The sequence below is a fragment of the Agelaius tricolor genome, unplaced genomic scaffold (genome assembly GCF_023055355.1).
Source record: "Agelaius tricolor isolate 1412-34295 unplaced genomic scaffold, bAgeTri1.0.p SCAF_20, whole genome shotgun sequence".
Lineage (NCBI taxonomy): Eukaryota > Metazoa > Chordata > Aves > Passeriformes > Icteridae > Agelaius > Agelaius tricolor.
Window position 1 is genome coordinate 3,508,864 of NW_027269280.1, and position 15,615 is coordinate 3,524,478.

The 15,615-nt window shown below is 54.6% G+C and overlaps 1 protein-coding gene across 10 annotated transcripts in view; it reads left to right on the forward strand.

Annotated features, from left to right (window-relative positions):
• CUX2 (cut like homeobox 2) overlaps nucleotides 1-15,615 on the forward strand; it is a 62,637-nt gene that overhangs the window by 40,368 nt on the left and 6,654 nt on the right. For 3 of the 10 annotated variants that reach the window (XM_071445115.1, XM_071445112.1, XM_071445114.1), the window contains exons 2-12: nucleotides 5,020-5,451; nucleotides 9,748-9,885; nucleotides 10,025-10,139; nucleotides 10,957-11,033; nucleotides 11,116-11,182; nucleotides 11,925-11,973; nucleotides 12,678-12,782; nucleotides 13,246-13,440; nucleotides 13,548-13,606; nucleotides 13,701-13,948; nucleotides 14,132-14,767. In XM_071445115.1, the coding sequence (XP_071301216.1) occupies nucleotides 5,292-5,451; nucleotides 9,748-9,885; nucleotides 10,025-10,139; nucleotides 10,957-11,033; nucleotides 11,116-11,182; nucleotides 11,925-11,973; nucleotides 12,678-12,782; nucleotides 13,246-13,440; nucleotides 13,548-13,606; nucleotides 13,701-13,948; nucleotides 14,132-14,767 (1,849 nt within the window). In that variant the 5' untranslated portion in view covers nucleotides 5,020-5,291. Of the gene's footprint in view, nucleotides 1-5,019; nucleotides 5,452-9,734; nucleotides 9,886-9,996; nucleotides 10,140-10,956; nucleotides 11,034-11,115; nucleotides 11,183-11,924; nucleotides 11,974-12,677; nucleotides 12,783-13,245; nucleotides 13,441-13,547; nucleotides 13,607-13,700; nucleotides 13,949-14,131; nucleotides 14,768-15,615 lie in introns of those variants that run through there. The other 7 variants (XM_071445116.1, XM_071445117.1, XM_071445119.1 and 4 more) reach the window with 7 other exon arrangements.

The window sequence follows — 15,615 nt, forward strand, 5'->3', positions numbered from 1 at the left end:
CATAAACTCAGGGTGATGGATGGCAAACATTCCCCCTCTGCTCCTTCCTCTAAATGGAAAGGAAAAAAAGGGGGAAAAAGATGATTTTAAAAAATATTAACCTGGAGGGGTGTGGATGGGCTTGTTAGGCCCTTTCTCTCTCCTATTCCTGAATATATCTCCTAAATATTTAGACTCTTACACAATTTTTTTTCCTCGAGGAAAGAGTAGCAGGACCAGAAGAAGAAATTGTAACCACAGAGGATAAACCCAGCTTTTATTTTTCCCCCCTCTTCAACTAAAGGGCAGCTCCTTTCTCTCCCCAGAAGCAGTTTAATGGCAACAGCTTGAGAGGGACAAAGTTTGAATATCCTTGTGCCGGAGAAAAGAGCAGAGCGAAAGCCCTGCTAATTACAAAAGTTGCTTTATGAAAGATAATTCAAAGCAATAATTTAGCAAACATAATCAAGTAGCGCAGATGGGGATTTTGATGAATAGTTTGCAACATGCAATTAGCAGCTCTTGCAGTTACATATCATTAACCCTCAGAGCACAAAAATTATTTTCTCATTATTAGATGAAAAGGTAAAATTAAGCTGACTAGACAGTAAAGGAACAAACTACAATTAATTACCTTCATTTATTACAGTCATTATTTTAAACTTATTTTTTTTTACTCTGATAGATAGATGAAAACATCTAAATTAAAAGTTTTGTTCTGCTAAGTGGGAGGTGAAACTTTGCAATCCTTGGGGTGTGGGGCCAGCCTGGCTGCATCCCAAATCTGGGGATCAGTGGGAACCCCCTCATCACCCCCATCATCCATGCCAAGGATGCAGAGCCTGAGCATCCCTGCCTGTATCCCACACCAACCTGGCCCACTGCTGTCAGCCACACGGGGAGTTTTCCCTGTTTTTGCAGGAAAATGTTCTTCCACAAGCATAACTTTCCAGGAAAATATTTTTCATGAAAAGTAATTACGGGGGGCTTGCAAGAAATCCTTGCTGGGAATTAACCTGCCCAGGTGGCACCTTCTCCTGGTGGTGGTCAGAAATCAGCCTGTTCCTGGTTGGGTTGGATGCTGAAAACTTTGATTTTGAGATTTGTGGTGGTGGCAGATGGTTCAGAGCTGCCAACTGTCAGCAAATGCACTAAAAAAAAAATAAATTCAGGGAAAAAGAATGGAGGGGAATAAAAAAGAAGGAAAGAACCAGCTCGAACAGTCAGTGAAAAAACGTGGATTAAGTTATTGTGGGGAGGGTGGACAAGCTTGAAATATTTTCCCTGTTGCTGGTGTGGGTGCTCAGCCCAAGAAATCCTGTGGTGCACAGGAAGGAAAGAGCTTGGGCACCTTCTCCCTGAGGCAGCAGGGTCAGGATGATGTGGGAAAAAAGAGGGGAAAAATAACCTAATGAACTGAGTATTCTCTGCCTCTGCTCTGGAGAACTTTGCCAAAACATCACTGAACTTGTCAGGCAATATTACAACAAAATTAAGAACCAGCAGCAATTTTCTCTCATTCGGGATCCCGCGCTTTAGAAAGTAAATTATTAATGCATTTTTTTTCCTCCGTTAAGCAGTTATTTGCAGCAGTCTTGGTGTATTTCTCATTAGAAATAACATCATCTAAAGAACTTATATTGATTCTTCTTCCCCCCCCCCACCCTTTTTTTTTTTTAATCTCCGAATCATGGACGTGAACAACATATTTCTCTGATGTTCCCTTTAACTAGAATTCTCAGGCTTTATTTTTATATTATTGATCTTTTTGACATGAATTGCTTTTTGGCCTTGTGAAAATCTTGGGAGCTGCTCCTGCCTTTGGGGGAATGGTGATGGGGGGGTGCTGTGGGGTCTGGGTGGGTGTGAGGGGTTTGGGTGGATGTGCAGTGGGTTTGTGGGGGGTGTGATGGGTCTGTGTGTGCTTGATGGGTCTGTGGATGTGTGTGAGGGGTTTGTGTGTATCTGTGATGTATCTCTGGGGGCGTGGGATGAATCTGTGGGTGTAAAATGGCTCTGTGCACACTTTTGGTGGATCAAAGGAGTTGTTTGGGCACAGAGGCACCAAAGGACCCCAACACATATCTGGTTCCTCGTGGTGGTCCAGCCCCATCACCCAGAGCTCTCCCAGGACAGTGGTTCCTTCCCAACCTCCCCCTCCTTGCCACCCTCTCTCCCTCTCCCCAACTTCTTTACACATCAGCAAAAAAAACCACCCAAGAAAAACAGCGAAGCCTTGAATTAATTTTTTTTTCATCACTTTTCTTCAACATTTGGGGTCTCTGTTGCCGCTTTCTCCCCCGACAGCTGTTCCTCCACGCTGAAAAAGAGCTCATTTGTGGTTTACTGCCACCAGTATTTAGATGGAAATAACCCACTACTTATCCTGCACTTGATCTGGTGGATGTAAGAATAAACTCTCCGCAGATCCCGCGCCTCTGGAGCGGGGATGCTCAGACGCTCCGAGCGCCGGGGGAGTTTTACCATTTTGTCACTCAATTATAATAATATTTCTGCTTCCAAATGTTTAAAAAGTTGGCTTCGGAAGGTATAATCATGGCACAGAGGCCAGCCTGACAATAGTAATTAATTAGGCTATTACGCATTCTGCAGTGATAATTGCTTTGCTGGAAAGTCACCAGCCATGAAAAGGACCCGGCGCGGAAATGTAATTTATCAGACGGCGGCGATCCCGTGCCGAGCCTCACCTTGAGCCCACGGGTGCTGTGCAGGGAGATGGAGGGGGGAAAATGGGAATTAGGAGTGCCTGGGTGTTTGATGCACAGGCAGAGCTCACTCAGAGCGGGCACTGAGGGCTCTGCAGGCGGGCAGTGGGTTTGTGTCCCTCACGGGCATCGTGGCGATGGGGAGAGCGAGACCAGTGCCATCCTGAACTGAACCCAGCTCCCCCGTTTTTAGCCATGTCCTCCTCTTTTCAGCATGTTTTCAGATGTTGTCGTTTTGGATGTGGATGCAGGGTTTGGTTCTGCATCGAGAAAGTGAGAATTTAGGTGTTTTGTTATAAGATCTTGGTTTTAGGGGTGATGTGGGCTTTTTCCAGGTGTTTATTCAGCGCTGTGCGAGGAATTACAGCAGTTTCAGTGTTGGGTGAGCCATCCCTGTGTGGGACTCAGAGCTGCTCCAGCAGGAATCTCCCCTGGCATTTGAGTAAATTATACCCCCATCTGGAAAAGATCACTGAAAATGTTAAATATCTTTTTTCTACTGACATTTCCTACGAGTTTAGTGGCACTGTGGAAGAGCTGAGTGGGTGTCTGGCTCACCACGTGCCAGTTGCCCACGCTGGTGCTGCCCTGGCACTGACATGGGCTGGAATGTGCTGGAACCCAGCGCAGGGGATGCTGCAGGCTCCTTCCCACCCCTCAATGGGGGTGCTCAGACCTCCACAGGGATTGCTGAGAAGAGGGAAAGGTTCCCCTTGGAAAATGCTTTGTCTCTGAGATGTGACCTGAGGAAGGAAATGCAGTGCAAACAGCTTGGTTTGGAGCCTGGGCCAGCTCCCCTGGCATGGATTAGGGGTGCACTGGGACAAGCACGGGTGGTGGAGAGGGGATGGAGAACATTCAGGATGGATTTTTGCTCTGCACCCTTTGGTTGCTGCCAGCTCAGGGGAGATGCAGCTCTTCAGAGCAGCTGGGGCAGGTCCAGGCATCCCCACGGCCCCGTGTCTGCTCCTGCTCCACCTCCTGTGCATTCCAAAGGGTTTGGGAATGGGGAGATCACACAGGGCAGATGCCACGAGCAGCCCTGTGTCCCCACATCCCTACAAATCCCCCACCAGGGCTCACCCCATTGGCAGATTCAGCAGGCACAGCTCTGTCCTGCTCCAGGCTGCCTCCTCCCTCCTTTCCCCTCTTCACTGTTATTATTTTAAAGCACCCTGAAGCCAAGCATTTTTGCAGAACGCTGAAGAAAAGCCCCCAAATTCCTCCTCTGCTGGAGCCCCGGTGCTGAGAAAGTAGGTTTGTGTATGAGCTGCTATAAAAAGCCTGGCTTATACAATTTTAACAATAGAAAAATGATCTTTGTGCTCCAGTGCCTGCGAGCTCTGGAGGAGAAGGCGGCTTGCTCAGGTGGCTGCTGGATTACAAATGAGCCGTTTGCTTTGGGTTGGAATGACAGGGCCGTGGCAATCCGGGCTGGAGGGGTGAGCCAGGAGCTCTGCTGGCACAGAAGAAGGGAAAATGCTCCAGTGTGGGAGCTGTCACCAGACTGAGGCCCGAAGTTCAGGCTTTGTTTTATAATTAGCCCATCGGTGGCTCAAGAGCAATTTAATTGATTATTTCCCTGTCATAACAGTGTGTCTGCTGGGTGGGCACCTCTTTCTCCATCACTGGCTGGTGTGAGTGCCCAATTTGGCTCTTTGCAGCTGGGAATGGGTCACTTCCATCCCTGATGCTTGTGCCCTCGTGTGCCTCTGCTGCCCCATCCCATCCACTCCAGGTGGGGCTGGATGTGAGGGGTAACCAAGAGGACCTGGTGGGCAGCAGCCCCTGCGCCGAGGTGTCATTGTGCCTTGAAAAATTAAAGGGAGTAAATGATTCATGCTCATAAATGTTGGATGGGAACACACAGCAGATTAACGTTGTTGGGTTATTGGGATTGAGGCTGGCGTGAGTGTCAGCAGCACCCTGGTACCCCAACAGCCAAGGGGGACAGGGACAGGAGGACGTGTCCCACTCCTGATGTGAGCATCACCTCCACCCCCAGCACCATCCTGGGAGGGCTCCGGGGAAGGCCATGCGCCGGATCTGGCCCGGCGGGCACAACAACGGGCGCGCTTCTTTATTCCTTATTTAAGCGCCGACATTAAATTATAATTTTCATTTACTCAGAGCACATCAATGATTTAGGGCGACGTGACATGGCAGCGGCACGAGGAGTTTGGCCACAGGCAGCGACGGCTGCGCGGGGCACGGAGCCACGCCGGGAGGATCCGTGTGCCGGCACCGATCGCGCTGCCTCGGCCGGTTCCTTCCTCCAAGCCCATCCCTGACCCCTTTATCCCTCTCCCCGCAGGTGATTGCACTTAGTAAGAGAAGCAAGGAGGCTGAGACGGCTTTCCTGAGCGTTTACAAGCAATTGCTCGAAGCTCCAGGTAAGCAGCGCGGTGGCGACCTGGCTGCCTAACGAGTCGCGTGCCGGTGCCCAGAGGAGCCAGCGAGGACCGCGGCACCGACCCTGGCACGGCTGGCACCACCCCTGGCACCGTCCCTGGCACGGCTGGCACCGTCCCCAGCACGGCTGGCACCGTCCCTGGCACGGCTGGCGTCGCCGACCGCGGCCAGCGCATGGTGCTCTGGAGATCCCAGCCGAAGAGAGGAGAGGAAGCAGCTTTTGCCATCGCTGTGTTTCAGCCCCTGAGCCAAATGCATCTTGACATTAGGAAAGGAATACATTTGCTCAGCCCGTGTAGTAACACTGCGGCTATTCCCACTTGTCTGTTTGACGGTAAGTTGACCGAAACGGCCGAGCCTGGCTCGCAGCACGAGCCACGGGGACATCCTTCCTCTGTCACCCCGTCCTGGGAGGGGGAAACTGAGGCACGGGGCAGCCCTGAGGTTTGTGTTGGCAGAGCTGGTCCTAGGGACGGGTGAGGGGCTGGGAGCCCCCTCCTGCTGCTCCCCACTTTGGGGGATTTCGTGTGCGCCAGGCACGGAGCGTCCCCCGGCACGTCGGGGGCTGAGAGCTGCAAACGGCTGAAAATGCGCGGAAAGGCTCCTGCAGGGCCACTAATTCATTTTCCAGACATTTAGGAATAACAAAATGTTTTAATGATTTCTTAGGGGAATTAGGGAGACATATTTTTGTCCTCATTAAATTTTCTCCTGTGCTACGAGAACCAAATGTCAGCTCGGTTTGCAGAACCCAGTTATCTTCCCTCCCCACCTCCCCGCGCTCACCCGCCGGCTCCTCCCGCCTGCACACACCTGCACATGGATGCACACACATGAATGCCCCAAAACTCCTTCCCTGTGCTCTCTGCACTCCTCCTTCTCCTCTCTCTGCTTTCCACAGCATCTCTCGCTCCTCTCCTGCACCCCAAATCCTCCCTCCCACAGTTCATCCCCGTCTGTTCCATGTCCACATGTCTCTCGACAGGCAAACTCTTTGTGGAATACTTTCCAAGCGCCACATAAGTCCTGATTCGACATTTTTTGCTTTGAATGGCTGCTGTCAACACAAATCTCTGGCAGAGACTGTAACGGAGCCTGATTGCTCAGCAAGTATTTTGATAAGTGAGCTGGCTGTGTGTCTGTAATTACGGGAGAAAACCGTAAATCTTTTGGATATTGTTCACACAGATGTGGCGTGAAGGGAAGGGGGGGAAGCAGTAAAATGTGTTAAAAGCATAATTAATGTCATTGTTGTTGGGGATGATTTGATTTAAGGCTGACTTTGACTCGTGGAGGGATTCGTAGGGCGCTGGTGGATTTGTTTGAGCAGGTTGGGATGGGGTGGCAGAGGAGAGGCCGTGGTGGCAGAGAGGTGACAACACTGTGGAGGTGCTGTGGGTGTCCCATGGGTGCACCACGGGTGACCTGTGCTCCTCCTGGAGCCAGGCAGCAGCAGCATGGAATGTGGGCTGGGTAGAATGGCCCTGGCACTGGGATTAGCTGGTGATCCCCAGGGATACAGGTGCTCCCTGCAGCTGTGTCTGCTCGGGAGAAGGTGAGGAGCGCTCAGAACTGCCCCTGTCCCTGTTAGTGAGCATCCAAAGGAGGGCCGTGGAGAAGGGTCTGGAGGAGGAGCTGTGTGAGGAGCAGCTGGGGGCACTTGGTTTGTTCAGCGTGGAAAAGAGGAGACTGAGTGGAGCCCTCATCCCAACCCACAGCATCCTCACGAGGGGCAGTGCAGGGACAGCTCCGATCTCTGTGAGCAGGGACGGGACCCAGGGAATGGCTGGAGCTGTGTCAGGGAGGTTTAGGTTGGGTATCAGGGAAAAGTTCTCACGCAGAGAGTGCTGGGCACTGCCCAGGCTCCCCAGGGAATGGGCACAGCCCTGAGGCTGCCAGAGCTCCGGGAGCACTTGGACAACGCTCTGAGGAATGCACAGGGTGGGATTGTTGGGGTGTCTGTGCAGGGCCAGGGGTTGGACTCCTGGATCCTTGTGGTCCCTTCCAGCTCAGGATATTTTATGATTCTGTGATCCTGCTGCAGCACTGCCGGTGCCACTAAAGGATGGCCAATGACGCCAGCTAGTGGTGGCACTTACACATGTATTTATTTATTTAATTAATATTTATTGACTGCATGTGTAGTGGGTGAGGGTATGGAGCGATAGATCAGCGTGCCAGGGACACACTATTCCCCAGGCTGTACCATTGGTGGGTAACCCTGCACCACGGCCCCAGAGTGATGCCCTCAGGTCCTGTTTAGGCACCTGTGACCCTCGTGTCACTGTCACCCATCTGTGCTGCTGGCCAGTGTCAGGTCTAACCTGTCCCAGTGGAAGATGTGATCCATGGAGTAAGGGATTACACCCCAGTATCTCACAGGGGGTGGCAGAGCCAGCCCCACAACTGAGGATGGTGTTTCCCAGTGGGTGGGCAGTGTGGCATTAGCTCAGTGTAGTTATTCCAGCCAGGAATTTGGCATCTGCACTGCCCTGGCTGTTGTAAAGGTTTGTTCTTCCCTTCCCAAAGCTCTGCTCCCACCATTCCATCCCAGGCTGGCAGCTCCAAACAGGGAACAGCACACGGGAGGGCTGCAGCTCATGGGAAGGAAAATGCTGACCTGAGGAAAATCCCTGGTGCTTTATCACTCAGACCCATTCTTCCCATATTATTTCTCATCTTGGAGGCAGGAGGAGTTGCTGGTGTGGATCAAACAGGGCCTGTCCCAGTGTTTATCTCCATGGAGGCAGCTCACAGGCTGGCACAGAGCCTCCTGCCAACACCCCCAGGGCTGGGGAGCACAGGGGGGACCCCGGCAGCCCCCAGAGTGCAGGGTTTAATTATCCATATCCTTATCTCCACTCACATAGTTATGGGAGTTATTAATGGCTGTGGGAGCATCCAGGCTGGCTGGGGCTGTGCTGCATCACTGCCATCCCACACCCCTGGGTGGGGAACCAGCCTGGGGGATGCTGAGCTGAGTGAGACACTCCAGGAGCTGAAGGATGCCATGAGCATCCCCAGGAGGGTCCCAGCTGGAGCCAAGTCCCTGTTTCAGTGACAAAGCTCAACATCTGCCTCTGGATCCTCGTGGCCAGAATCCTGGCACAAACCTCTTATTCCATCCATTCGTGGGGTGTTTGTGATGTCCAGCAGAAAGAAGGGATAACATTCCCTGTGGAGGATGCTCCAGGAGATTTTGGACTGGCAGTCATTAATCCTGGGGGGATGCTGTGGGGTGTGATGGTGTGGGATGGCAGGACAGCAGTGGAACAGACAGACCCCCCCAAATCCCACTTGGAGGAGCACGTGCCTTGGCATTTCTTGTTTGCAAGGAGCATCCAGGTTGGCATGGACCAAATCTTGCATCTTCTGGGCAGGTTCACCCCAAAGTCGTCTGGTGCTGTGTTTGACCCCCAGATCCCATGACATGGCCTCCTTCATCCCGCCTCCATCTCAGCCAGGGGCTTGCCAAGCAGCAGAGCTGCTCTGTGTCCCCTTCTGAGTGGAGGCAGCCAGTTGTTGGAATTTTTTTTCCACCACCCACTGTTATTATCTTTTACCCTTGGATGCCTGCCACGTGCCGTACGGTAGCATGCCCAACTCCATCCCACTTCCCTGTTTGCCTAACTTTTTGACCCTGGAGAATTCAAATCTATTTTCTTTCCTCTTCTTTTCCATGAAAAAAAACCCCAACACCAAAAAAAAAAAAATCCCCCAAACCTACATTAACCTGGCTCAATAGGAGGCATTTTCTTGAACTTATTAAAAAATCCAGACTTGTAAATTAATTTGTTCATGTTGTACAATGGCAGTGCAGATGGACTCATTAGCATGCACACAACAAATAATTATAGATGAATTTTTAGCTGGCCTGCTTAATGGGCTTGCTGGGTTAATTATGTCAATGTATAATTACATCAGCCCTGGGAGACATAATGGCACACCCCGCTGAGCAGACACCAGCTAATGATGGTGTAATGCTGACAGAGGGAAGACGGACGGGCTCCGGATGCACCTGCTTACCTCGGCACAAACCTCCATTGTCTGTGCCCAAACCAGCCCTGCAGGAGCCACCGTGCCCTGGGAGGGGATGTCCCCATGCCCCCAGCCCGTCCCTCCATGCCTCGGGGCTGGCAGGGAAAGGCAGGGATGTTCCCATGGCACCTGGAATGGCAGGATTGTCCCCATGGCTGCTAGAAAAGCAGGACCTGGCGTGTCCCCACAGCTCCTAGAAAGGCAGGACTTGAGAGTGTTCCCATGGCATCTGGAATAGCAGGATGTCCCCATGGCTGCTAGAAAAGCAGACCTTGTCATGTCCCCATGGCTCCTAGAAAGGCAGGATGGGGGGGGTGTCCCCATGGGCACCTGGAATGGCAGGATGTCCCCATGGCTGCTAGAAAAGTGTGACTTGGAGTGTCCCTATGGCACCTGGAATGGAAGGATCTGGCATATCCCCATGGATCCTGGAATGGCAGGATGTCCCCACGGCTCCTGGAAAGGCAGGACCTGGCGTGTCCCCATGGCTTTGGGAAAGGCAGGACCCAGGGTGTCCCCAGGGCACGGGGAGGTGGGAGAGGGCCTCTGGAGGGCCATCCCTGCTGCTCACCGCCCATCCCATGTCCCGCAGACCCCGCTCCTGTGCTGGAGGCTGCCCGGAGCCTGGAGGATCGGCTGCAGCAGCTCCAGCGCCTCGAGCCGGAGCCGCCGCCGCTGAAGGATCTCAGCCGGCCCTGGAAGAAGCACCCGGAGCTCGGCAGCACCAAAGGTACCGCCCGGCTGGGGAACGGGGGCAGCCGCCTCTGAGCATCCCTGGGATGCAGGGCGGGTCCCAGGGCCAGGAGCTGCCCCCTGGCCACCGCTGCTGTCCCCTCCGCAGCCGTGTGTGTGCCTGTGTCCCCCCGCAGAGCGCAGGGAGGGGAGGTCGCCGGCAGCCGAGCCCCCGCTCCCCGGCCCCGACGGCAAAGCCAAAGCGCCCGGCACAGAGACCCCGCTGCACAGACATGAGGCAGACAAGCAAAAGTACGTGAGAGCCGCCAGTGGGGTGGTTCTGGGGCGCTGTGAGGACGCGTGGCTCTGTCCCTGCTCCTGCACGGGGGTGTCTGTCCGTCCATCCCCCTTCTCCTTCTCTTTGCTGTCCGGCTGGGAGCGGTCACACCATGCTCAGAAACCCGACACCAGACTCTCCCAGTGTCTGTCTGTCCGTCCATCCCCAGGCCCCGGTGGTTTTGGGGAAGCAGCAGGCACAGGCACAGCCGGGACAGGTTCCTCCTGTTGTCCCCTTCCGCGGAATCCCTGGCTCATGGCTTTGCTTGGACTGGGTAGAATCCAGGTCGCTGTGTGAACCTCATTAGATGACCTTTTAATTCGGAGGCTCTGGTGCCTTCATTGTTATTCCTTAACACGCTGCACCGGGGAAACAAATGAAGAATCTTTAAACCCTAAATTGCAGATCTCTGCGAGTAAGTTCCTGGCAAGTGCAGGCTATAAATAATGCAGAATAACTTTCCCCTGATTGCTTCCCCCTCCTCCAGTTAATTACAGGTGGGGGTGGGCTGCCATGCCCCCCTCAGAGGGGTTTCAACCTCAGGGATCAGGGGCCGTTTTCAACCCAAAGTGAATTTTTTTACACTTTGGGCAATAAACCTTAAATATGTTACCCCTTAACATTGAAGGGTAACACAGCTTGGACACATCCTGGTGTGCACCGGTGGGTCTTTCCTGGCTTCAGTGAGTGATGGGGTAGAGGAGGGGACTCTGTGAGGGGTCTCTGTGTGATTTTGGGGGGCTGTGGGGTCGGCGGTGCCCCCGGTCCATCCCTGGTGCCCGTCTCTCGCAGGGGCCTGCAGGAAGCTCAGGTCACCTTGGCCGCTCGGCTGGGGGAGGCAGAGGAGAAGATCAAAGTGCTCCACGCAGGTAGTGGGGCCGGGACAGGGGCTGCTGACCATGCAGGGCCAAGCCCCCACCCCACAGCTCACCCTCCTCTTCCTCTTGCCAGCGCTGAAGGCCACGCAGACGGAGCTGCTGGAGCTGCGCTGCAAATACGACGAGGAAGCGGCATCCAAGTAAGTTCCCAGCAGAGCTGGGTTGTGCTCAGAGCTGGGCTGAGCCACTTTTGGCAGCACTGGGACATCTCCGAGGTGCTGCTTGAGGAGCTGAGATACTTCAAGCCACTGCAGGAACATCCTGAGTTGTGGTGTCACCAAAAGTGTGAGAAAAACACAAACTCTCCAACAACATCTTTTAAATGTTGGAGAGCCAAGGCGTTGCTTTATTCTGGCTGGGATGTGCAACAGAAATTGTTTCATCCACTCATGCCCGGGTTATGCAGTGAAAATCATTCAATCACACCTGGTTTTGTGCCAGACCTTTCATGTATTTGTACATAAAAACCCCACAGAAATTCACATTCATTGGTCTCAAATGACACAATCCTTAGTATTCCATCTCCTACTGGTTATTAATCCCTTCACCTTCGATGCTAATTGGGACCTCATCCTTGGGTTCTCTTCTCGATCTTTTCCCAGACCAGGTGTCTCCGACCCACCAGGGGGGAAATGTTTGTTAATGTTCGCTTATCTCCTGTTTATCTCCTGGCTACTCCCAGTTCTTCCCCGGGAGTCTTTTGAAAAGAAACTTCAGTTCTCCTCCCCTGGGGAAAGGCAAACAAGCCCCTGACTAAAGTTACAAAAAATTTTTGAAAGTTGTATCATTTCCAACAGCGGGATCCTTATCCCTCAGCCTCCTGCCCCTGTTCTGGGGCTGTGTCTGTGCACACCCTCTGACACCTCTTGTTTTCTGTCTCAGGGCAGATGAAGTGGCCATGATCATGACCAACCTTGAAAAAGCCAACCAGGTGAGCCAGGAGCTGACTTGGCAGGAGCTGGTGGGGTTGGCCCTGCAGAGCCCAGGGTGCTGCATGCACCCTGAACATCTGTGTGGCCTCTGGATGTCTGTCCCCAAATTGATAAGGGGTTGACAGGCACCAGGATTGGGAATCCCTACAAAGGTGAGCTCAGGTTTCTTCCCCCTGGTGGGACCCTCTGTCCCATGTGTGGGGTCAAGGGTGTGTTTGGGTTTCTGCCAGGCTCCATTTGGCTGCTGGAGCTGGCACTTGTCACCTCCAGCCTCTCACGGGTGTTTTAGGGCACAACCCACACTGTTCCTGTGGTAGATTCCAGTGTAATCTCTCTTGGTCCTGTCCACTCCTCTTAATTACTTTTATTTTATTCTGAAAATGTAGGTACAAGTAAATGGATGTGGATAATAAAAGAAGTCTAAAGAACAATTTGTGTAAATAAAACCATCCTTTTGTGTGGAAAAAAAATGATGTCCTGGAGATGGTCTGCAGCCAGTGCTGAGGGATTGGGATCAGGATCTGTGCTAGGACATGGGGACCTCAAATACATGGGGGAAACTTAAATATCTGGGCTGAGCTTATGATCCTGGAGGTGGGAGTGGGATGCTCAGGAGAGGCACAGACTCGGGCAGACCCTGGACCCTGTGTGGGGTGGGATGAGCTGCAGTGTCTGGTGTGATTCCTGTTCTGTTCTCTTGCAGCGGGCGGAGGCGGCGCAGAGGGAAGTGGAGAGTTTGAGGGAGCAGCTGGCGGCGGTCAACAGCTCCCTGCGCCTGGCCTGCTGCTCCCCGACGGGCACCACGGGGGTGAGGGCATCCCCAGGGCATGCCAGGAGCACCCCTCGGGGCCAGGAGCATCCTTTTGGGCCAGGAGCATCCTTTGGGGCCCGCAGCATCTGTCACAGCCGGGAGCATCCCACTGCCCTTAGGAGCACCCCACTGATGCAGGAGCATTTTTTGTGTTTGGGAGCACCCATCGTGTTGGGGAGCAAACCCAAAATGCCCCACGGGTGTTTTCACCCAGAGGTGATGGAAGTGGCTGTGCCCTTCAGCCTCCCACAGAGAAGGGGACATGCACCCCCACAGCACTGAAATGCACCTGGGAGACCTTTAAGGGCAGAAGGAAGGTCTGTCCCTCCTCAGGGCTCTGTCACCAGTGTCCCCAATGCACTAAGCTGAGCCCTGCTTCCTGTAGGGACATGTCCAATGGGGAGGGTGGCCCTTGTCCCCACCTTGGGAGGCCGGGAGCTGACAGTGTCCCCTCTCCCAGCAGGACAAAGTGAACTATTCCATGTGCTCAGGGTCGAGGTTGGAGGCAGCTCTGGCTGCCAAGGACCGGGAGATCCTGCGGCTCCTGAAGGACGTCCAGCACCTCCAGAGCTCGCTGCAGGAGCTGGAGGAGTCCTCTGCCACCCAGATTGCTGAGCTGGAGGGACAGCTGGCCGCCAAGAACGAGGCCATCGAGGTGCGCCCGCGGGGGCTTGGGGCGTGCCAGGGTGGGGGACATGGGTCCGGCCGTGCTGTGTGGCCACCAGGAGCTGGCTGCAAGGAGTCCCCTCCTCTGCTCCACAGAAGCTGGAGGAGAAGCTGCAGGCACAGGCTGACTATGAGGAGATCAAAACAGAGCTGAGGTATGGCTTGACTGGCACCCATGGCTGCCTTGCCAGTGTCCCAGCACCACAGCTGTGACACAGCCACCATGTCACCTCTTTGTCCCCCTCCCAGCATCCTGAAGGCGATGAAGGTGGCCTCTGCTGGCTGCAGCCTGCCCCAGGCAAGTGCCGTGGCACGTCCCGAGGCGCTGGCCGGGCTGTGCCAGCCCTGCCGACGGTGCCTCCGCCGCCTGTCCCCATCTCGGCTTGGCTCCTTGCAGAGCATCTCGAAGGCAGAGGAGGCCCTGGTGCTGGGGAAGGAGGCTTTCTACCCCTCCCAGAAGTACCTGCTGGAGAAGCCCAGCCTGCTGGCCAGCACTGGTAGGGACCTTAAATTCTGTGGCATCCTGCTGGGAATATCCGTGGGAATGTGGGTGGCCTGACTGTGGTGGGGTGGGATGTCACCTGGGGAAACTGAGGCAGGAGCTGTTTGGCTGCAGGGCTGTGCCTGAGCCGTGGCCAGGGGGACTCTAGTGTGTCTCCCTCTCTCTCTTTCATCTCTAGAGGAGGATCACTCCGAAGACGAGTCAGGGAAGGATCCGCTGGGCATGGAGCAGCCGTACCCATCTCCCCACCACACCCCGGCCGATGACCCCGCGTCCCCCACTCCCCTCCCGCCGCTGCCTGGCCCCGGCGTGGCCCCCGACGGTCCCCGGACTTTCTCGCTGTCCCCCTTCCCGGGGGGCGAGCGGCTTTCAGGGGACCCCAAAGCCCCCCACCTCCCTCTGCCCAGCTACAAGAGCGAGAGCAGCAGCGGGGCACCGCCCTTCCCCTCCTCCTTCTTCGGGGCCAAAAGCAGCACCGTGCACCCCGTCCCCGTGCCGGCCACCAGTGCCACCAGCCCGCCCGGCGAGCCCTCCGAGGGCAGCGCCGGCAGCTCCAGCGAGGAGGAGCAGCTGGACACGGCCGAAATCGCCTTCCAGGTGAAGGAGCAGCTGCTGAAGCACAATATTGGGCAGAGGGTCTTCGGGCACTACGTGCTGGGGCTGTCACAGGGCTCCGTCAGCGAGATCCTGGCGCGGCCCAAGCCCTGGCACAAGCTGACGGTGAAGGGCAAGGAGCCGTTCATCAAGATGAAGCAGTTCCTGTCCGATGAGCAGAACGTGCTGGCCCTGAGGACTATCCAGGTGCGCCAGAGAGGTGAGTGGTTGGGGTGGCCCCGGCCAACGGGTCCTGTCCCCCTCCCAGTGCACCCCAGTTCACCCAGGGGTGCCCCATGCCGTGGCAGGGGGGCTCACCAGATCCTGATGTGCTGGGATGCTGGTCCCACCAGTGGCACCCCAGGATTTTCCCTGCTGGGATGGAGCTGGCTGCTGGGTGGGATGAGCCCTGGCAAACGGCAGCAATTAACAACAACCCATGGCTGTGGAACTGCATCCCTGGACGTGCTTTACTCATTTATTCTGACAAGTGCCATTTAATTATTCATTAGGCTGTTCTGTGCCGTATGAATCAATGTACTCGGGAATATTTCATTAAAATAATGAAGTTTTAGTGCTGCGGAACCTTGGCGCGGTGTTGGCGCTGTCATGGAATGGTGACTCCCATCTCTGGGGACAGTGGCTGCTGGCCACGTCTCAGCAGTGGCAGCTGGTCACTCGAGTTCCCGTGGGGGCACCAGGACTGGACAATGCACACCCATGGTCCAGGCACCTGCTGGTTCCAGCCTGGGGGGCTCTGATTTATCCCCTGGATCTGATCCATCATTAACACTTCTCTTGCACAGCCAGGAGGGCACAGTGCCAGGGATGGGGACATGGTCTCTGTGCCCGTGTCTCTGCTCCTGATGGGGAGAGGGTGCCCTTGGTTGGGATGAGCAGGGTGGTGGGAGATGCTGTGCCAGAGGCAGGAGCTGGCAGCCAGGGCTACCAGGACTCCCTGTGCTCGGGTAGCGACTAATCGGGAGTGACATTTGTCTTCAAACCAGCATCCCTAAAAATAACCGAACATGAGGAGCAGTAAATACTTCCTGACATACAAGTGGAGCT